At 34.5% G+C, this 24414-nt stretch overlaps 1 protein-coding gene across 3 annotated transcripts; it reads left to right on the top strand.

Moving 5' to 3' along the window:
* Window positions 1–1644: 1644 nt before the first annotated feature.
* LOC116340901 (zwei Ig domain protein zig-8-like) lies at window positions 1645–24030 on the top strand. Of its 3 annotated transcripts, none has more exons than XM_031767643.1 (10): window positions 1645–1789; window positions 4489–6231; window positions 10247–10401; window positions 13623–13700; window positions 16596–16673; window positions 16767–16821; window positions 20425–20544; window positions 20819–20924; window positions 21681–21778; window positions 23028–24030. In XM_031767643.1, the coding sequence occupies exons 2-10, from the start codon at window positions 6171–6173 to the stop codon at window positions 23279–23281; spliced, it is 1005 nt and encodes a 334-aa protein (XP_031623503.1). In that variant the 5' UTR covers window positions 1645–1789; window positions 4489–6170; the 3' UTR covers window positions 23282–24030. The 3 variants fall into 3 exon arrangements, with proteins under 3 accessions (XP_031623503.1, XP_031623504.1, XP_031623505.1); XM_031767644.1 differs by having other exon boundaries at window positions 1645–1769; XM_031767645.1 differs by lacking the exon at window positions 1645–1789 and adding an exon at window positions 2147–2897.
* The last annotated feature ends 384 nt before the right edge of the window (window positions 24031–24414 follow it).

Here is a 24414-nt window from a genome sequence, read left to right on the forward strand (position 1 = left end):
ATTTGTTACTTCAATTCACATTCGGAGAAACAGTAATTAGACAGATGACTGAATTGAAATGATAAAATTGATGCGTCGTGAATACGTTAAACAGATTATCGATTAATATCCATGCTATATTTTGCAAATGTTTGCCAATTCAATGCAAACATGGTTTTGATTAATCGAAACAGACATACAGACAGACAGACTATCTACACGTAATTCAATGCTAGTTGGATTTCTCATTTATAAACATATCAAATATCAAAATAAAAACTCTCATTGAGCTCGATTATCATAAGTGACAAATAGTTGTTGTTTTCAATCTGGCACAACCTACGACTTTAATTTGGGTAGAATAAAAGCCAATTGAAGTTCATTGCGAAAAAATCGCTTTGAATTTCAAATTAAATTTGAAAATTAGTTTCGATGCACAACCACATTTTGTCCTTGCTCCATTGATGAAACAGTTACAGATGCTTTTCATTTGTTTTACATCGATCGTCTGAATAAATTTATTGATATTAATATCAACATTTTAATTGAGTTGCATTAGTTTCGATTCGATGCTGGGATTGAAATAATATTACGAGAAAATATACATCATGAAATGTGCAGTTTCTGTTTCACCACAATTGAGCTGACATTGGAATGTCGGGGAAAAACTAATAAAATACAAATCAATGTAGTAGGTTTCAATGTGAAAAATGCACTTAAATTGTAAGCAAATAAACTTTGTTGCAGTTTACATTTTACAGGCGGAAAATTCAAAGCACTTTCATGTCAGCAAAAATCGACGAAAAATCTGTCCGACTTTATCTATATCGAAAAGTATGGTATATACATCTTCATGGTTAGTTGATCGTATTAGATGAAAATATGGTGACGTATTTGAGATTCCGTATGAATAATAATATATTTTCAGTAGTCACAGCAAAGGAATTTAATAATCAGAAAGTTCTATACATTTATGTTCTTGTGATGAAATTCAAACCACTTTTCAATTAGTTTAAGCATAGCACTGGATTTCTCTCTCTCTCTCTCTCTCTCTCTCTCTCTCACTCTCTCGTCGAATTCCATTGTGAATGAATTTAAAGCATACCTTAAAAAATCTCTGAAGATTTTCGAAAAGGATTGAATGTGCGCGAGATACAACCAATTGTTGTTCACTTAACGATGCCACAATAAAATAAAACTTGGTCTAGGTTTCAGTCTAAAAATACGATATTCAAGCACCAAATCGCCGGTGGAGTTGATGCTTTCTTCACGTGTACGTGTCCAAAATATCAATTGTTTCATACACATACACACACAACTCGGTAGAAAATGGGCATAAAAAACCGAAAGGAGAATTTCATATTTCCAACGAACTGTGTGGAACACATTTCCAGTGGTGATGCGTTCTCCAATTTAAGCGCTCAACGAATGTGTTTCCCCTTCGGCGTCACAGCATCGCTACACAAACTGATTCGCTGTATTGTTGTTCATATAGAATGCTCAGACTTTCGAATAGAAAACAACGTACAAATTGGATGTGTGAGCTGACGAAGGAAAATTGTAGCACACACAAAAAAAAAAACAGGAAAATAAAGAGCATAAGAGCTCGTGATATATGTGAAAAGTTAGACTACATGGCTTCATTTCGGCCAGTCGTGAATGCGACAGCGTACCATTCGCATCAATTTACCGTTTGCGCTCCACGAAACATACATTCTGTGTTTTACTGTGTATATTTGTATAAGTCGAAAGTAACCAAAAAACAACCGAGAATCTATTCAAAATCGATCGTGTGTGGTGTAATTTATTTGTACGAGAAAAAAAAACGACAACATTCCTTTTTTGTTCAAACAAATTTCGTTACCCGTAAACTCGGGCGCATATATTTTTATAAAAATTGCAATTTATTTGAAACCAAATAGCGGTTAGGAATAATGAAAAATTGCGTTCATATTTTGTTTTTGTCAGAAAGTAAAAAAAAAAAAAAAGATAAATAAGTCATAATATTTTATTCAACGTTATATATAAAAGGCAATATTTTTCTTTCTGGCATACAATTTATGCAAAATATTTGCCGATTCAAAATAAATTTGACAACATTTGTGGGATGAATTACGCATAGCATAGTTTGATGTTCGATGGCTAACAGGCTTATGCCTATTGACATATGTGATTTTCAGTAGATGCTTCGATTTATTGCTTTGTCATGTGTGCGTGTGTGTGTTCAAGTGCGTTGTACCTGTTGCCACAACTAAAAATGAAATTACACTAGCTCCATCGAGCATATAAACACACGTAATGCGAGAGATTGTCTTTTATGCCAGCGAACCGAATCAAAATTGATGATACAAAGTGGCATTTAACGTAAGATGTGAAGAAGTTTTGCTTTGAATACAAATACAAATGCAAGCATACACATACCGAAATAATCAGTAGATTGTTTCCTCTATATTTACCTGAATGTTTGGATACAAGCTTCAACTTCGACATTGACTTGATCGGGCCACACAATTCGGGAAATTAAAACGAAACTTTATATGAGATAGTGGATTGAATATCGATAAATGCGTACCAACTATAGACGAATTAGCTGAATTCATTGAGCACTTTGCCAATTAAGTGATGTGATTACGGATATCTTAACAGAACACGTTTTCCTATGATGCTCTCTTACATTATCATCATCATCGTACACAAACTGGTGAATTTGAAGATATCCGTATGTCGATGATGTCGAGAGGGAGACAGAGAAAGAGAGAGAGATAGTCGATTGATTTCAATTTGTTCAAGTGCTTTGATTGAACCCGCAAGCTACTTAATTGCTGCATAGGTTCACTGTGATTGACAGGTGCACAAGGAATCAACTCATGTTCAAAAACATCCGTATCTATGTTATTGGAAGCCTAAAGGAACTAAAGGTGAATATTAACTATAGCGAGTATTCAATTGAAATTTCTTTTATTTTCACTTCAATTGACACGAAAAGGAATACGTACCGTAACCACGTCAAATGTTGCCTTTATATTGCGCACATTGTAAGCCAAAGTGGTAGACTTTGAATTGGTTTTCATCAAAAATCTACACTTAACGAATCTCTATTTAAATAGTTTTACATTAAACGCTGAATGCATTTCGATCTCATCAGCTATAATGTTATAAACGAGTTTTTGTTCGAGAAATTGTGTTGACAATATTAGAGTTGTCGAGAAATGTTATGTTCTTGTGCCAACGACTATCGTCTCCCTTTTGTACACTGACAATGTACATAAATATTTAATGCTTACACGATACAATATGTGTCTCTTTTGAATGTCATTCAGCTCTTTATGTTTAAAAGGACACTTTGTTACTTTATCCTGTAACATCATTTTTAAAAAAAATATTTTCAATTAATTATATAAATCGAATAAATAATATTTTCATCAAAATCAATTAAAATTCCATCAACAATATTTGTCCTATTTGGAATTATATGGTAGTTTTATCTTCATTTTTTTATGAATTGAACCGACTAACTATAATTAGAATAACTTCAAAAAAAATCAATAAAGAACTCTCGCTTTGATATTTTCCAACTTAAATTTCATATCGAATTATTCTCAAGCATTTTCGGTTATCGATTCGTGTTTGTTTTAATACAAAATCTGTTCACATGGAGAATTTTATCGATTTGTTTGAGATAGGTTTGAATATCTTTCATTACCTGTCATTTTAAGTGACTCATTGAATAATATTGTTGAGCGTAAGAAATAATTTTTACTTAAACATCCACAATGACCCATTAGCCTTGGAAAATGCAATGGAAATGGCCAAAGATAACAAATCATCGCTGAAAATGATTTATTTTTGTCCGTGACATTTTAAGCTAAGTTCGTTTTGCATTCGTCGATGTGACACCACCTGGAGTCCGTGTAATACAGTATACTTGCCTTATCTACTTCGTCTCGACTTTTGACAGACTGACATTGTAAAAAAAAACGAAAAAGACGAAGAAAAAAAATAAGAACGAAAGAGAAAAAAACCTCGCCGACTGAATACAATTACAAGCGATCACATTTCGATGCAAATCATCATTTACTCGCGTTTGTGTTTTTGCATCGTTACGTGATTAATGATACATACCACGTACCGTCTTGTGTACGGTGTGCACACAAGACAAGTGTGCCGTCGTTGTGATTGCTTTGCGTTTGCCATCAACAATGAAAAATGCAAAATATTTTAATGAAATATTTTCATTGTCTGCACATATTGGCTTCATTTTTCTCAATGGATTTTCGCAATAAGTCATTCTGACATTGAATCGCCAACAAAAAATAGCGACAAAGAAAAGCGCACATCATAAAATCACTTTACAGCCATTAATGACTGCCAATGTTACGCAAAACGGTTCATATGAAATAAGAACGCATATTTAGTTTTAATTGAATGCAATTGAGTTTCTTTTTACGTGTATAATAGATTTTATAGCTTTCAATCATATTATTAAAATATTTGCATCATTATATACAGATTGTTTTCCATTGTTATTGTGAGTAAGAGTCGAATAGCCCGTAATGATTTCGTGTGCGTCCGGAAATTATTTTCAATCATAAAAAAGTAAGTCTAATTGAACTGTGAAAAACGAATCAAAAACGGCGGAAAACACCATAAAAACCGAGAAAAAAGAAATTCCCGTAAAAAGTGTAATAAGTAATAATAAACTAAGTGAACAAAAAGCACTCACAGGGCCAATAAAAACAATGACAATGTCGAGTAAATTGTGTCGTTGTTGTTGTTGCCATCGTCATTGGTTGTGTGTGTAAAATCACTATTCGCCCCTGATAACCGTCATACACCGTCAGTGTGTGTACAAAGAAGAGTGTATTGTTAACGACGAGAGCGAGAGAAAAAAATACGCATATGAACTTGGGAGTGTTGGACATATGTCGTGGTGACCAATTGCTTTTACAACGATTGTTCGGCGAATGTTTGCATTGAACGTGTGGCTGCGATCATTAAACAATATTGTTTCCGTGCAACGATAAAATATACAAACAGCAAAAGCTTCTCGGCGCGTGCAAATACAGCGAAGAGAAGAGCAAAAAAAAAAACACCACCCAACTAACAAGCGAATCAACCAAAACTCAAATTGAATTGTGAACTCGGATGTACTGGTTGACGGTACTGGACAAATTTCCATTGCATGGCATAGTGCGCCAATTACTTGCCGTGTACTCACATATATGTCTGTGTATTTATACACGAGCTCAGTATTTCTGACCATTTAGATGTGATACCAATCTTTACGCAGCAAAAAAAAAACGAATTTGAAGTCGATGTGTGTGCTGGTGTTTTTTATTCGCTTGGTTTTTCTGTCCGTTTGCTCGTTCTCGTAACTCGTTACGGTCAACAATTTATTTGCCACTGAAGACACCACAAAATAATTAACGTGAACACACACGGGGTGCACAGACAACGTGTGAAAAACCAATGATAGAAAACAATAATAATTTGTGTTGAATGTTCAGAAGTTGTGTGTGCGTCGTATATCAAAGTTTTATATGAAGAAAGTAATGCTGCAAGCCAATTAAAGCAACGAGTTGTGACTTGTCCGGAACAAAGTTCACTGGGTAAACGACGAAATCAGACGATAGTCACGCATTTATACAAACACATCGGAATAAGTCCAATTAAATTTTGTTGGTTATTTTTGGTTGGTTTTTTCTTCTTCTTTTATATCCGAAGAACATCTAATTACAGTGAAAGCAAATATAAATATGAAATACAAAATAAATAACGAAAAACTGAAAATAAGTGTGAAAATATGATGTGTGGTAGTGAAACGACGATAGCAACGTCATCGACAATAATAATACCAAACGAATGCAGCGATAATAATTATATGAGACATAGAAATTTTGTGCAAAATCACAACAACAACATTAAATCATTTGGTGTGAACGAATTGAATTGGCGGAAAAAATTATCATCATCCAATTACCAACATCATCAGCATCATCATCGTTGTCATCAACATTACCACATCGATAAGCATCAGGCGTTGTTGAGGGCACACGCTTGTCGTCACGCATCATACACCACATCGACTAATTGGATAAATATCCATCGGGTCAAAGCGATACGTGCTAATCGGCATTTGCAGCCGATTCATCTAACACATTTTGATAGAGAGCGCACGCTAACAAATCTTAATGTACATTTCGAATGGAATAGCCGTATTTATTTTAGTATTTCATCTAAAATTTATTCAAGGTAAGTGACGAAATTGCGGTGATTCACCGCATGCAATTCAATTTTTTGTTAATTTTCATCATTTATATATACGTACACGTTCAGTCAATTTGAGCATTGAGCTTGAGCGTACTAGCATATAAACGTTCAAAATCAATTAGTTGAGTGAGTCAAATTGTTTTTGTCAGCAAGCTACTACTATTACAATATTGCCTGAAGCGATTCGATTGCAGTACCACTTTCAACTTATAACTTAAGACACTGTCTGAGGTAATCGATTCTTATTAAGAGTGTTGCTGCTACTGGTACTTTTGGTGCTGCACTGTTGACAACTTTGAAATACAGTCATGATTTTCAATTTAATTTTTCCCTCGTGCGTTTTAAACTAACCTGCATTGTTTGCTCGGTGTCGTTGTACTTCGATGCGCTCTCACACTCTTACAATTTCGTCGTCTGCATCCGAACTTTTTGACGTCGAAAAGTTTTTTCAACCTGTTTTTTTGCTGTATTTGTTCATGTTTTGAGTTTCGTCATACCCGTTTTCTAAATGTATGCACTGATGGCGAGAGCTGAATCTATCCAAAAAGATTTCGTTCAAACAGACGTCTTTGCGAAAAACTTTTAAAAAGTGAACTCACAAAACTTTTGTTTCTACCAGTGCTATACACGACTTTTCTCCCGTCCAATCAATCTCAAACTATAAAATATCGTGTGCGTTATCGTATTGTTCATTGACTCGGGTACTGGATAGTTAAGTTTTAAATTTGGTTTACTTTTCAGCAAAACGTTTTCCTACTTTTCGGTCGAATGGAGGAGGAGAAAATGTTTTTGTTGATCTTTGTACGCGCATACACACACAAAAACATACCAATTGCTTCCAGTCGGTTTGTGTCATTTCATCGAAACTACAACAAGATAGGCACTGTAGATGCGAATGTCAAGTTTGGTTACGTTTTTTTCCTCTTATATTTAACGGAAAATAATGCAGATAAATTGTTGCTATTGTTTGTTTGTTCCGGTTAAATAGTTTAGAAACATGTGTTTGGCCATCTGTAGCAACATCAGATCTCTTGCTCTTTTTTTCATGTTTCTCTTTCTCGCCTTATCTCTTTTTCTTTCTCATTCGTTCACAATCTCAATATGAACAGTAAGTTGTTGGTACAGAGAGAAAAAGACATTTGAAGATAGAGAGTGGATGTCTTCTACGAATGGAAAACTTTGCTGTTTTGAAAATTTCAAGTTTTTCCGATCGAAAAAGCAGTGCGCGTACGTGATTTGAATTTAATTTATGCACTGGAGACACAAAACTTGTTCACATTTCGTCTCGTTTTTTTTATTCGTTCGGTCGTTTTGATATTCGTTGGAATTAATATGCACTACATCAAGAACTGGCCAACAATTTGTTCGAACACACAAATCTACGAAATGACAACGAACAATGAAAAAGTGCAGGCCATTTACATTTTTTTCACTCCGCTTACGAAGCGCTGTTCGGAATTCAAACGACCAACCAAACTGAGAAAACTGAATATGGCCATTTTAAGCTTTGCTCATTCCTGACATTAAATGCGCTTATTTACATTGTGTGATAAAATTTACGAGCAGTTCTTCCTTGAAAAATAACAAAGTAACAACTTTTTTGTCCTCATTCTATCGTCTTTCAACGCGTACACAACCACTAAACTTGATCAGACTTCCTTTTTTTGTTCTGACTAAATAAATATTTATGTTTCTCGGAAAATCCGAACAACAATTCATGTTGAGAGTTTAAAGCAGCCGCCGAAATTGAGAAGCGAAATGAAAATCAGCAAAAATAAAAGAACAGGAAGCATAGACTGTTTTTAACGGATAATATTATGTGGAGCGTTCAAAGCGTCTTTGTCATTGGGATTATGGCATTTATGATTTTTGATGAATCCGGTAAATTGTTTGAAAAAGGTGTGTCTTTATATTGATATCAACGAATCGATATGAAGCGAAAAAACGGCAAACGAATATTCGATGAGTAAATATTTGATGTATCGATAAGATAAAGATTTCGTTAAACATTACAATTTGTTGATGAATGTCAATTGTGCTTGTTTGATTTCGGATTATAATACCGTTAAGAGTTAAAACTTGAAAACAAGTTCAAGTCAAAATGAGTTTTATCTTGAAATCTTAAAAAATTACGTGATGACTTTTTCTTAGATCTTCGGTTCGACCGACGAAAAAGACATATGCAACAAACAATTCATCATGGAAATTTGTTGCAATGTAAAACTTTTGCATTCATAAGACACAAACTTTTGTAAAACTAGCGGGAATGAATTTAATGTCGAATAAAATACCATCACAATTAAATTCAGCAACAAAACGAGTTGTTGAAGTACTTGTAGTTTTCTTGTTTAAAGCATTCCATTTTTTTCGCTTCTCTTCTTTCGAATGCGTTTAATGAAAAAACAACTGAAACCATTTCATAATTAATAAGAATGAATAAAGAAGCAGATGGTGAAGTCGTCTTTGTCTCAATGAAGTTGAATATAAAATGAATATAATTACAAAACGTTGCGAAATAATAACGTCACTTCATAGTCAACAAAAGATACCGACACACGATGCAGAACAAACATCCAACTTTTGCACCGAATACTTCGAGTTTCTTTGTTTCAGTTGCTTGTTTGTGCCTGAATGAACCAAAAGACGAGAATCGGAGAAGAAAAATGAAACCAAACAAAATAAACCCATCCGAATTCAACACACTTCTACGGTTAGTTTGCTTCATTTCATTAAAACACCATTTTACCCAAATGAATTCCAATTAAAATTTAATCTACTCAATTTACGAAGCAGAAATACTCCAAAAAAAGTGTGTCCGAAACAACGGAAAGCGACCAACGCATTCGTTCATTTTGCCAATGTTTTCGTTTTGTTCAAAGTGGCTGTGCATTAATTCAATTGCTGTGGCAAATGGATTTCTATTTTCCATGCTATTTCAAGTGGTTGTCACTGAATTTTGCACCCAAGTTTTTATTGATATGGTTTCCATTTTCGGTTGATGTTGGTTCTTCATTTCGTTTGTGGTTCTTGTGGATTCTTTCCACTTTCAATCAACTCGCATTGAACAACACTTTTTGGAAATTGTGTGTGAAAAATTTATAGCTTTTATATTGCATCATCCATTTGTGAAAATGAAAAAGAAATATAAACCGGAAAATTTGACCCATAGCATTAAATTCGATCGAGACTGTTAACATTTGACACATGGCAAAGTGTTTCTTCTTTTTTATAAAGTTTACGCCGGCCCAATGTAAATGCCGATTTTATTTATTCAGCAGACTGGAATTTGGTGTGGAAAAATAAAATTTCTCTTTGAAATCATGACGTTATAATTCTGTGTTTGTTGGCGAAATTATTGAATGTAATCACTAATATCGCCCGTACAAGCAAAAAAAACAGCACACCGCTTGAAATTTTGATGAGTGAAACCCGAAAAAACCAAAAGGACAAGACATAGAGAGCGCCAGAGAGAAAGAAAAGAGCATCTTTCAACACTTTACACCAATTTAGATAGAAAGAGTCTAGACTGTTGGTTATTCAATGTTTTGATTATGAATCAGCATAAATGATGGAAAATAAGACACAATCAAGTCACCGTGTGGCAAATAACAGACAAAAGGGTTGTCTTGGTCAAAAAATACGGTGCACCAACACCACCATCGCCACAACTATCTTTGTTTTGTTTCATTTTGTTGCAAGGAGCTTATGAAAAATTCATGAAATCAACACCAATTTTTTACTCTTTACATTGGACCGAAATCACCACGTACAGTGGCCAAAAACCACAGGCTATTTAGCAACTTTCAATCGTTTTCATATTTTCTCAAACGCTGTAATAGATGTGCGAACAATGTAAAGAGGCGTACATTCATATTTTATATTGCTGACGCATTTCGATTTCGAATACAATTTGTGCTTTTATGTTAATGCTTCATCACTTGCTTTTCATATTTATTTACACTTTTGATGGATTTTTCGCTTCATTTTGTATTTGCAGATATGTCAAAAGCAGCAGCTAACGCTACTGTAATTCCCGAGCATAATATGTCGCTGCATCCATATTTTAACTTTGATGTACAACGAAATGTCACAGCGAGGGTCGGTCAAACGGCATTTTTGCAATGCAAAGTAGAACAGCTCGGCGACAAATCGGTAAGTTTTCTTTCTCCTAAAATTTCATCTAGTTTTTTACCATTTCACACAGTATCCAGACCGCGCTTTTTTTGCTGTCTTTCGTTGTATATTTTTAGAATATTTGGTTATTGGCTTTAATAAAATATTAGCACTTTTTTGTGAAGCCAATGAAAACTGTCAAATATACTCTGTTTTTCATTCGATGAAATGTAAATTTTTGATCTATTTTGCGGCGATTTTTTTTTGTTGTTCTAATTCATTTTTCATTTCGCAATGTGCAAATATTCAGAAAGTTAATGAGAAATGTCATTTTTCCCAATTTCGAATGAATGATTTGAGTGGGTTTTTTCAATTTGGGATGAGAAGTGTGTGCATTTATTTGTCGATTCAAATGTTGAAGAACATAAGCTCGAATCTTTTCACTGAAAGTCACCATGTGTCGCAAAAATCAGACATTGCACTTCAAATGATTTACTTTTTTGTAATGTATTAAGAATTCTCTCTTTATCTTGACATAGCTTCTAGACTAGCATTAAATAATAACTTATTTATCAAAACTTTGTCGGTTTGAGCTTAAATATTTTGCATTATTTTTCCAAAAAAAGTCAAGTCTGCGGCCACTCAAAACTGCAGAGTGAGCTTTAATTACAAAAGAATACAAAAGCAATTAAATAAAGATTGAATAAATTCCATTTAATACATTTTACGAAAATAATACTCAAATTAGTTCAACTTCAGAGAACAGCTGTTTGTTATTGTTGTCGTTGTTGCTTTTTGGCAATGAATTGTGTTGTAAGAAACGAAAGAAGCTTACGCTCAATTGCTTGGTTTTGTATAAGTGCGAACATTTTTTGCACCGTCCCCAATTTATTCGACAAACCACATTGTTGACGAATGCACACAAAAAACAAATCAACAAAATTCAGAGACACAGAAGTGCAACGAAAAACTCTTCGATAGAAGTATTCAATTAGATCAATTACCAAAATAAATACTTGAGCGAATACGAACCTTTTTTAATAAGTTCTTTTCTACCATTCCATACGGACTCAAGAAAGATTGTTGATTGTTATCAATTTGAACCATTTTTATTTTGAATCATCATATACAACCCAAAATTGACCATAAATTGATATAATTTGGACATTTTTTCATAACATCAAGGTAGAGTTTACTAGCAGTACGCATAAAACATAATGACATAATTGTCTATTCATATACAAATGAATTTAATGTTTGCATTAATAATATTACAACTAGTTTTTACTGTATAATAAAGTATTCAACGGATGTCATTTGTTATTTGTATTTGGCCAATCTTATGTTGTTTGTCAAAAGAATTGGAGACATTCAATAGTCGTAAAGAATGGTAGTGCTGGATTTAAAACAGCCGTGCATCTGTATATGTATTGCCAAAGAAAATCAGTCTGTCATTTCCAATGATTGCGTTCGATTTTGCGAAATCAAGACGCTTTTACTGATTCTCAAGTGGCAAAAATATATCTGTTTGTGTCATAAACCCTAGAGTCTTTTAAATATAGATTCAACACAAAAACATATCATGTTATATGATGTGGAATCGTTTTTACCAATCGACACACAAACAATAACAAAATAATGTGTAGCCATGGAAAAGGCGGCAATCCGCCGAATTCGATTGCATACTTAAACCGAAAGAAAGAAAAGAGACCGAAGAAAAAAAAACCTAGGATTTTGAAATATTTACGATTTGCTTCGATGCTTTCTTAACTTAAGCTTCAAATATCGTATATTCACGTTCGGCGCCCAGAATTGATCTGCGGCAATATGAAAAGTAAGTATAAGTTCAAAAGAGCTATTGGGATTGTGCTTAATGTGCGGGTAGATTGTATGCATAAATCGGCTCATTCGCTTTTGCTTACTAAAGCATCATCTAGTTACATTACGGTATGCTGCTGCCATCACCATCGACCGTAACCAAGAGCCAAACCCATTAGCGATCCACCGTTCCACAACACTGTAATCCCCAAAAGGTTTTATCGATGTGCAACATAGGTTCACTTCCGTCGCAATGTATCGATTCCAAACACGGCATTCCCCCGCTCTCTCTCTCTCTCTCTCTCTCTTTTTCTCTATTTCTATCTTTCGCGCTCTCACCATAATATCGGTTTTAATGTACCGAGTATAATACACTTGCTCTCCATTACATTTTGCAGTGTTCATTGTAGCTTATTTATGCAGAACAGCCTAATTGATTTATTGAATGGGCATGTTCTTGGCCCATTCCGTATGATTGGATTGCATTTACATTTTATATCGGTCTCACTCCATTTCTCTTTTTCTCCGGTCAATACGCTGAGTCGGCAACAATCGAAAAACCACTGAATTGATAAGAATGCATCAATGGTACGATTGGTAACACGATTGACACTTTTATCTTTACATGATGACATTTTCACCGGTTTCCACTTTTACTGCTTCTTTCAAAAATTTCTTGGAATTTATTGTGAATTATGGTGATTTTCAGTACGTGATGATGATGTGGCTAATTGTTATGGGCTTTAAACTTTGATAATCATTGTGCTGGTTAAATTGCTTCGGTAGATTCTTACACAGCATCATGACAAACTAAACTTTATAAATGCCTATTGTACATCTCCGATAACGATACATCCACGGCATCTACTCGATATACACTTATCATGCAAATGTCATTATTCACAGAGTGAATGCCAAGGTATACAATACAATTGAATAAACGGCATATTCAACTAGAATACCTATAAAACGTATTTGGGATTCATTTGGCATAATGAACGGCGACTGAATTAACTTACTAACAACAAAAGGACAAAATGAACACGGAAATATTGAGATATTTATATGAGTGTACAGCAAAAGAACATAGAAAGAGAAAAAGACGACGCACATTAAAACGAACGATTATGTGACATGGAAGAAGTTAGATTTTATGGGCCGCAGGCATTTAGCGTGTAATAAAAGTGCTGCTATGGCACGGCGTGTAGTGTTTTGTCGTCATGTTTGAGAACAGTAGGAAAAAGGGTTGTCTCAAGATTATTAATAATCATTTCGTGTTTTATAGCAATTTTCGATTTCATCGATTTCTTTTACAAAGCGCTTTGTATATACACATACAGCACCATTTGAAAGTAATGCCAAAATTCCATTTTCTATTCATTACAAAGAAATTTCAGCAATAAAATGAACGTTTTCTATTTTTTTTTTTGTGATGTTTTCAGGTTTCCTTTATCCGGAAGCGAGATTTGCACATATTAACAGCTGGAGTTTTGACTTACACGTCGGACGAACGTTTCCAGGTAATTTTCTATATTCAAAATTTGTCAATTTACAATTTGCACAAAATAAAATATTTTTAAGAATAAAAAAAAATTCATTGAGCCAAAGTATTCGCTAGCACAAAGGGAACTACGGTATTGCGTTGATGAAAAAGAAACACAGGTTGAAATGCAAAGATAATGAAAAACGCAATACTGAACAACTTTGTTAATTCATTATACGAGTAAAAAAAACTAGAGGACCTTCTACGGTAGAATGCTTTTAAAGCAATTTATATTCGAAAAAATATGGTCCGCACTGTTGTAATATTCAATTGCAGCGCTGACCTGGAGATAAAGATTTGGAATTTAATGAATTACCTTCATTTTTATCGACCATAGACAATTTGATATTGCTTTTCATATACTTTCTCATTACTTTATAGCAGAAAACAGTGGTGCGTATACTTTTCATTCAATAAGCAATGAATAATTTTCAATCAAAACGATGGAAAAGTTTCATTTTTTTTAAATAAACTGATGTTTTTCCATGAAATAACGAAAAAAAATTGACGACATTTTTCTTAACATTTTTTTCTCTCTCTTCTCTGTCTATCATGTGCCATTTGCAAACATTGCTTCTCATGACAGCATTTTTCTCAAAGAAACTAGATGGATTTCTCTTTATTTGTCAGTTGTTTTAATTTTCGAAATGTTTTTCATGAATTCTATTTCGGTTGAAAGAAATAATAAAATGTAGACAAAAAAGACCGATTCCTTGTTGACCAAGTTCAACGTTTGCAAACTCAACATTTTTATTTTGTTCCTTAGTGGTTTTTCTGTTATTGTTGTTGTCATTTTACCCCTTTCGGCTTGCATTTCGTGCCTCGCAATTAATTTGCGTTGAGAACCGACAATTTGTTCAAACAATGACCATGTCCATTTTTGTTACACGGATTTTTCCATTTGAACACGCTCAAGTGCATATCGAAAAATGGGGTTATGGTTCATAGTTATGCATTCGTGCAAAGTGTTGTATTGTAAGTACCACAAAAAACGGACGCTGAGTGCATACTGTACAAGCAAACGCTCGAGAGAATATTTCGCTATCTCTCTGTGTTTCGGCTTCGGGGCAATCGTTTTCAACTTTATATATAGGTTTTTCTGAATTCATCGCATCTTTAAATTAAAAGCTCTTTATTTTAAATCTTCATCTCTTTCGTTTTGTGAACAACCTCCGCAATAATCCATTCCGTTTCGACCGGCTTGCACAGTATGGCATATTGGGCCGAATTTAAACGAGAAAAATATATACAACATATATTTCGTATCGCAACGTTAAAAATTCATTTTTAAACAGAGTGTACTGGCCCATGATGTACCAAGTTTTATGTAGAAATGGCCAGCAAACTACGAAGAATCGAAAAGTTTATCGAAAACTTTAAAAATTGGCAACACAGAGAACAAAAAAAAGAATTGAAGCTGAATGAAAACTAAAAGAATGAACAAGAAGACTTGTTGTAAAAACAATGACGCTTGTTGATATGCAATTTATCTAAGTGCGACGTGAAAATGTTGCTCGAATTGTCCGAATGGTTGCAGCACCAACTTCGAATTCAAAAATTGTATCGCAACCATTTACATAGAAAACTGATGTTCAGTGATCTAGTCTTACGGCTCTTTATTCAACGATTCTCTCCACTTTTATTTATTCTCATTCACTTGAATCGCATTGATAAATGTTTCAAGTACTATTTTATTTGGAGCGTGCAAAAAAATGCAAACAAACCGTATGAGATCTTTGGAGTCTGTATACTGTTTTATGTGTGAGAAAGAGAGACAGAAAATGAAAAAGTGGAAGCGTCGAGCAAAACTTCAAAATGAATGCGAAAAAAGAGAATCGAATGAGATCAATGTATAAAGTATTGCAATTGCGATTGCAGAAAGGAGGTTATATGAAAAGAGAAAAAAATATATAATCCGTTGAAGTATTTGCTTATTTCATTGAGTATCGTGTCGAAATTGACTGCATAATCACTATCGGCAACAAACAACAACGGCTAAACATACACATTTCTCATTCGTATTCGTCGTCGTCGTAGTCCCCTCATACCCCCCTCCCCCATCGTTTTTCAAATGATTCCTCTTCTTTTCAACAATTGAATACATGGTACACTTTTCAATACATCGATTCTAATTCGACAACTTAACAGTTTGATTTCTGCAGTTTAGACACAACACAAATGAATGGCAGAGCGATATTCATGCTCGCTGCAAAAAGAAGCATCTGGACAAATATCAAGAGCAAAAAGGAAATAAAATAAAAAATCGAGAAAGAGAGAAAATGGGAGGAGGCGGCTGACATGTTATACGGTAAAATATACAAGCTCATGAATGGATTCACCATTCGTTTTGTTGTCGTCATCACCGTCGTCTTTTTGGTCACATAAAATGAAATGAATTTCAATTCATGAACGCCAATATCGTTTAAACAATGGAGGGTATCCCATTTGAATTTCGTTGGCAATCGAAAAGTGCAGAGAGTATTATGTCATTGAAATGTGACTACACAGAGAAAAGAGAGTGCATACTGCGTGCTGCACATGCAAAAATATATGAATATGTGTGTTATCTTTGATTCGTATTCATTGTTTTTATCCACCCATGAAATTCGACTCACTCTACCTCGCTTTACCTCTATTTCTCTTGCATGCATTGAGCATCTGGCAAGTGATTGTTCATGGTGAAATTGTGAAACATTTTCTTTCCTCTGGCGCACTTTTATTACATAAATCGATCAAATGTGTCCAGTAGTTTTGTTCATTTTTCAACAGCAACAACTTTTGGTTCTCTTGATTTTCCTTTTTTTATTTTTTCGTTCTTCTATCCAATCGGTTCGGTATATTGTTTTTTTTGCTCTGTTTTCTTTCAATACAGGTAATTCGGACGGATCGTTCTGATCGATGGACATTGCAAATAAAATTTTCGCAGGCACGTGATAGTGGCATTTACGAGGTATGAGACTGTGTGATTCGCACATATCAAAAATGTTGTACATCCATTTTGGTTGTGTATAAAACGGTAAATTCAACATTTCTTCATTTTCAGTGCCAAGTGAATACTGAACCAAAAATGTCGATGGCGTTTCGACTGAATGTTGTGGGTGAGTATAGCCATAAAATTTCTTTTTTCGGCTTCCGTTCACTATGTTGTAGATATTTTATTTTTGATTTGTGCTTTAATTTTAATGGATGTGAAACGATTTTCACTAAATGCTTCGATAATCACACATTAAATGGAAGGCAATTATGTCAAAAACATTGCCGAATTCAATATCAGGAAACGCCAAAAAAATTTCACCGCACGAATTCGATGTGGCAGTGAATGGGTGAATTTCCTTTTTTTTCGGTTTAGACTTTTACATCGAAGTTGGTATATTGTTCGGTAATTTGTTATGCGACAAATGTCAATAACAATGCATATAACAATAACCAGTGGTTTGGTTACACGCAACTATTTAATGTTTCCATTTTTCGGATTCGCATTTCGATCTCGAATGCTTTCTTCGTGCCTTTTGTTGAAGTTTCAAGTTTGTGAGTGAAAGAAAGAGCACGCGCGCACTCACACATATACTCACAATACAAGAACATTCCTTTGGAAGTCGGAACAATGCAATTCAAGCCCGCAATATCCGCATTGTTGGAACGCGCAACATTTTTTTTTATATTTATTCGGAAGAAGTAATAAAGCTGAATGGGAGACTTTTGTTGTTGTTGGTGTTGTTGCTGCTACTATTGCTGCTAGTGATGCTTTCACGATATTCGCTAAATGATGATGAAATAAAATACAGCATACAATAAGGCGGAAAAGAGAGAAAATGTGTGTATGTGCGAGAATGTGGAAAGCAAACAAGGCGAGAGAACGCATTTGTTATTGTTACATTGTATGGAACAGCTATTAGGAACCAATTCAATGGTGTGTAAGAGCTGACAATACATTACGCGTGGCAATGGTAACAATTCAATATGGATCATCTGGCATTTGCTGAGCAAAGTTTCCGTTCATATGTTCAGCATACATCACATATAGTCCACGTTCCCGAAATGTTCGTATGGAACAGAGAAAAAATCCATTCACATTAACCGCGTGCACAGCACGGAACTCACGAAACAAGACAAAGAAGAGAATGTCGAGAGACGCGCAATTACAAATTTCGGTTCGCACTGGTGTGTAATGAGAGAGAGAGAGAGAGATTGAATGAGAGCGAAAGCTCTTGCATGAATATACTCTGATCATTTGTGCGTCCGTGGTATAAAAGAAAAAACGGTTGCGTAAATACGATGGCTGAACAAAGCAAACCGAAATGCCGATAAAAACCAGCCAAAGCAATTTCGAATAAATAAAATGTTATAAAAACAAACGAACGGAAAATAATGATTGCACACCACCACCGTCGCCGCTTCAATGCTCCCTATTCTTGAAATTGCGAATGGGTTGTAATGCTTCATGCGATCTCTCGATGATAGAAATTGATATGAGTCTGTTCTCTGTTACCACAAAGCACACGAAAGTGAGGAAAAAATCGCATGGCATTGGAAACGGTTAGCTTGAGAATGGAGCGAACGGAACGAGGCAAAATCCATTCGAGGAAATGGTTTATCATTTGAAATGCGCAACAAACCTACATGCTTACAGTGCTATTTCGTGGATCGGGAGGCAGCAAAATCTGTAAAGAGAACAACCAGAAACGAACGTACGAACAAGCTGTGTGTATATAATGGAAATGCACACAAGAAGAGAAAAAAGTACGCGCAACGGAATAAATGATATAATTTAACAAGGTTTGCGGAAAAACATACAACCCATAATCATTATAGCGCTCAACAATTTTCGCCGCAATATTGAGCAGTGAACAACAAAAGAATTGAACGCAAAATTGAAAATGCTTGCAACGCAATGACGTAAAACATCAAAATCGAATGTGGAGCAAACGATAAGTGGTTAAATCGACGCATCAAACGAAATACCGTGACCAGCGCGCTCAAATATGCTTCAATTTGTTTATCTCATTTTTAGCGAAAATCGCTCGCATCAAAAATGTAGAATCCGGTGCAAAAAAATAGAGAAATGAAATTCACGAGAACAGATTGGATAAACAAAGCGAAAACGGAAAAGAATACGAAGCAAGAGATGTAGAGAAAAACACAAATTGATTTAAATTCCTTTTTTTCGTTCCGATTTTTTCCGTACTCTTTCTTCGTTACAACCATCAACTAGAACTTTAATATCTGTACATATATCGGTTTACATTTCCGTTTTTTTGTTGTTGCCATTGCCACATTTTCATTTTCACTCTTGGAGATTCCGGATCATCGTCATTGGATTACTGCTATTGGTGTTACACAAAGCAATCTAATTCTAAAAAAAAATAAGAAGAAAGCGACGTTCGATAGAGGAGAAGAAAAAAAATAAATATTAGTACACATCAACGACCAGAGCATTGGCAATGGATGATGACAAAATCTCGGGCAAAATATTTCAGCCCCTGTATGGCGAAAATGCATACACGTTTTCTTTCGAACAAGCATAAAAAATTCAATGTAAAAATTCAAATGTTCGCTTCGATGCAAATAGTTTGGCGGAGTGTTTAGCGTGCGCGCATGCATGCAACAACAAAACAAGTGAAAAAATGTGAAAAATGAGAGAGAGAGAACAAATTTTTTTCGATACTCGAGAGTTCAACTTATTCGAAGTAAAAAGGCGGGCAAGCATAAGAGATTTACACGCATCGCATCTCATCGCATCTCATCACCACACATACTCAAATTGAATTTCTCAACACAATGCCATCAGCTCATAATCATCGAGCAAATTAAATTAAATTCTATTCTTGTTAACAGGAAAAAGCGTAAAACATTCAACGAGCAAAAGTGAACGAATGCAAGCAAGCAAGCGAGAGCTTGATGAGGAAAAATGCCTCAAAAACATGTACAAGAAAATGATTGCAAACATTTTTATCCGTCTCGCTATTGCGTTTACTTATTTCATGATCAAAATAAAAATGGATTAAAATCGGGGCAAATTGCATGTACTGAAATTAGAATATGGGATAAGGGTAACGATGAAAGACCAAAGCAAAAACAGCGAGAAAAAAAACTACACGACGAAGAAGAATCAGTAACGACAGAGGAAAAAGGAACATCGACCAACAATGAGGCACTCAGAAAAAGATGAAATGGCAATTAGTTTAATTAATTTTTTTTCTCGTATTTTTGTGCATTTATGTGCGCTGTGACTAATGAGCCGTTTTTCTTGAGACATTCAACTGTGTGAACACACATAACAATTCGAGCATGCCATCGCGACATAATGTCTGTTTTCTGTCGCCGACGTTTTTTCTATTATTATCGTCGTCATCGTCGCTACAGTCTATGCAAATTTCAATGGAAAATGTGTTGGCTCGCAGAAATTCGTCGGAATAAAACGCTAAATTGTATATATGTATTGTATGTAGACTATTGACCCCAAGAGACAAAACATGAATCGCCTCCAAACATTTTGTTAAAATAGCCAACTAGCGAATTAGACAAAAGCACCGGTTTAATTTTTTTTTTTTGTTTTCTGTTCGCCCTTTTTCACCGAGAATGCTGTAGACCATAGAATTTTTTGGGATGAAGAGCATTTTCAATGCATGGAAAACGAACAGCGGCTGATTCATGATTCCATTTAATGATTTCATAACAAATATTTTGTAATTTTCTCACAGAAGCGAAAGCAGTGATACCAGGACCAACTGATATATATGTAAAACAGGGTAGCGAAGTTGTACTGACATGCATTGTTAGCCAGGGTCCACACGAACTCGGTCAAATTTACTGGTTACGCGGTAAATAATCCATTTATATTCACTTTTCCTCTCTTTTTTTTCGCTTCCCTTTTCGTATGTTTTTATATTTCCTCTTTCATTCGCTGTAGATGTGTGCGTTTATCTTTCGTTTTGTAAATATTTAAAATGCAATCAAAATTTTAAACGAGATTTTATCATACCAACTAAATAATTCGGTCAAACCTTATCAGTCGCGTGTCAAATAGCATTTCCGGATATTTCTTGCATAAATCGCATTAACTAACTGTATGTGTGGGTTGGTATTTGATTTCAGGCAAACACATGATCGACACAAAAACCAGCTATCATTTAAATGACGTTTTCGAATATCCGGATCGTATAACCATTTCCACGGAATCGGCTGACGTTCTTCAGTCCAGGTAATAACTATTTCATTAAGTTTTCAGGATTTATGCGTTGTCGTGCAAACATATTAATGCAACAAAAATATGGGCTTGTTATTTATCAAAGCATATAGATAAGATAAAAGGATTTATATACAACAAACTACTAAATGTTTGAAAATAGACTGACCACATAACCCGATTTTCGGTGAACAAAATGTTTATTAAAGTAAAGTAAAAAATAAAGCCAAGGAAGATTTATGTTATAGAGAAAATACATGGAATTACAAATACCTTCAAAGAAAACCATTACTTTTCTATTCCTCAACTTTGATGGTATTCGAAACAATCCGACCAGAAAACATGTAAACTTTCAAAAACTTTTCGTTTAACTTTGAAACCCTCAAAAATCTCTTTCTCTCTCTCTCATTCCATTCCACTATTTTATTTGCTACATCGAGCGAAGTTCTAATTCTGTAGTGTGCCATTGTGGTCAGTCTATGTGTGTTAGTATGTTTTTCCTTTTGTTTTCATTACAAAGCCAGATGGAATACGTTTGTTTGCTGTAAAAATAGAATGTGTATGTTGGAATATCACAGTGTCGAACAAAAACTAGGTTGCAAACATTAGATCCACTAAATATTTTCACAATACTGCTTTTACTACTCGTTTGCGTTTTTTTCTCTTTTCATTTTCTGTTTTATTACAAAAATCTGACTCTGAATCGTTGCATTTTTTCCACATGTGTTTACTACTGCGTCGCTTGTTCTCGTTATCGGCTGGCGTGTGAAGATTAACAATATCTAAAGCCCGGTTAACTGATTCGAGTAATTATTCTTGTATGCCGACCAATGCAGAAGGCACCAGTGCGATCGTCCACGTTATAAATGGTGAGTGAACATGCGTTTTTTGTATTTTTCTCTCTTACCTTTTGTCCTGTTCTCCCGTCCATTTGATTTCATTCAAATGCAGTGTTATTATTGCTTTTATCATTTGTTTCATTTTGTTGTTGTTATTTTTGCGCGTATGCTGGCAAAACGGCCAAAATAGCATTCATACACTCTGAACAATTTTCCGTTGGACTTTTGGCTTTTAGTTTTCGTGTTGTATGCCGCGCGCACTTTTTTGCACTCAGTGGTGCGGTGATGCGTGTACATGTTTCATTAGTAACTCGTTTCAATTTTATTTTGAAAATCATAAAATTGCGCAGCATTTTTTTTTTCGAGTTTTGAGTGTTGGTTTTTTTTCTTCCATTTTGTTTATCTAATGGATGGGGTGTGGACATCATGTTTTAAAGCAATTTCATAGTTACTCGCTCAAAATCACGGCTGGTGTGAGTGAACAGGACCAAGATACACAAACAAAATGAAAAAAAAACAAGTCGATACATAAACAGAACATTTCTGCAAACAATCAAAATATATACACACCGAACAAAAGTTGCACGACACATAAAATTATGTGTGAGATGAACACGAGCGTGGAAATAAGAGAATAAGGGCAATAGGAGAAAAAGGCATCCACTGCATTGCAGCTAGTGTGTCTTGTCCGCGCAAAAGACTCCCATAATTTATTTTAGTTTTGTGATTTGTGCGAAAATGTCTTTTTATTTCCAGATAAATTTCATTTACAGTGTAGTTTGGTAGTTTTCACAGCGGTTTGATATGGCTGTCTAATTCTCTCACTTTTCTCCTATTGCTCTCTCTCTTTCTCTCCCTCTATTTCTCGTCCCCGTTGTCATCGTACATTTTCAGCTACAATAAAATCCATTTTTCTTTCCACATGCGTTCATTTTTAATTTGTACCATGTTATCTTTTGCTCTCGAAATGTATCATCCAAAATGAAACGAGCGAGAAAAAATGTTCACAATTCGGATTTGTTCCATTCGGTTTGTGTTTTCTCTGCCACTTTTTTCACTCATGCCACTCCACACACTATACGAATGATTTTGAAATGCATGGTTTTTTTAGACTGTAGTAATTACTAGATCACTGTGTCACTGCGGATTTCAAGCACTGGCTCATTCTTTCTCTATCTACTTTTCTTTTTTTAATTTTTTCTCTGCGTTATTTATGGTTGTTTTTCTATTTTTCACATGTTCTGCGTGTGTGCGCGCGCAACGGTGTGCGTTTTTTTAGGTGAACATCCGGCTGCTATGCAACGAGGATGCGCAAACAACAACATCAATTTATCTATTTTATTGTACATTTTATCACTATCACTTTTAATTCAATATTTGAACCGGATACTGAGTACATTTATAGTGTTACATGTGATTTCACCGCATCGAAACCCCAACATCAACGACGACACATCCGAAATTCACTTGGATTTCGTCCATATTCATGCTCTGATGCATTCAGCAAAAAGCCCAGCATTGAATTTAAGATAAAATAAATCCTCAGCACACCCACACATTCATTCACTCAAACACACATACATTTACTCTTTTTCTCGGATTTTGTGATTTAAAAAATAAAAATAATAAAAAGACAGCAAAAAAAAAAACAAAGAAACGGGAAAACGTTTTTATTAGGAATTTAAGCGAGTAATTGAAAAGGAATGATATGAAAAATAAAATAAATATGGCAAATGACATTTATACGAAAACAAACATCTATGTAAATAACTCGTTACACAGCGAACACACACACTTTCGCATTCACATAAATCATATCTCTCAAATCAATGTATGTTCATGAATAGTACAGCAAACAAACCCATAAAAAGCTCAACACATATACTTCGATAAGCACATATACACTATATTCGATGTGGATTTTGTGTTATGTCAATTTTGTAGTCGACAGAAGATGGTCGGGTTTCCTCTTCTCTTTTTTTTCTCGAATAAAAACCAGTAATGGAGAAGCACAATTTGTTTCGATCGCAAATCTGAATGATGAATTGATTCAGTTTTTTATTGACATGGCAATAAATTCAATTTCTGTATTGAAACCCATTCACAATTCCAATTGAATTTTAAATTGACTTGATTTGGGTTGGCCATGTACCAAGTGGGTCTCTTGTTTTTAACTTAAAAAGATGTTGGCTGGATTATTTTTTAATAGTTTTTGTTTGGTTTTAGTTTATTTACATATTATACTATTTTCCATTGAACCAATTAATTATATTATTGATGATGATGACAAATATATATTTAACGTAAGTTGTAACACATAGATATTTAATATAATTGAACGAATAATAAAAAAGATGAAGTTACAAGAATAGTCGAATGTAGTAGAAATTTAATGTGTTTTATTTCAACACTGACAATTGAATTGAATGACAGGAGAGTATCTATACTACTATGTTTCAGGTCGATTTGCATTCAAACAAATGTTCACAACGTAAGTATGCATTCAATCTCCATTTGGCCAAGTATATTTATTATTTATCAAGGGGTTATCCACCAAAATAGAAAACTAGAAAAACAGTAGAAAAAACTAGCACATAAAAGCCAACTTTACACTAATTTGGGTACAAATTGTACGTAAAACTACCAATAGAAACAACTTCACGCAC

Source organism: Contarinia nasturtii, unplaced genomic scaffold (assembly GCF_009176525.2).
Source record: "Contarinia nasturtii isolate CC-2019 unplaced genomic scaffold, AAFC_CNas_1.1 Cnas_scaffold_695, whole genome shotgun sequence".
Taxonomy (NCBI): Eukaryota; Metazoa; Arthropoda; class Insecta; order Diptera; family Cecidomyiidae; genus Contarinia; species Contarinia nasturtii.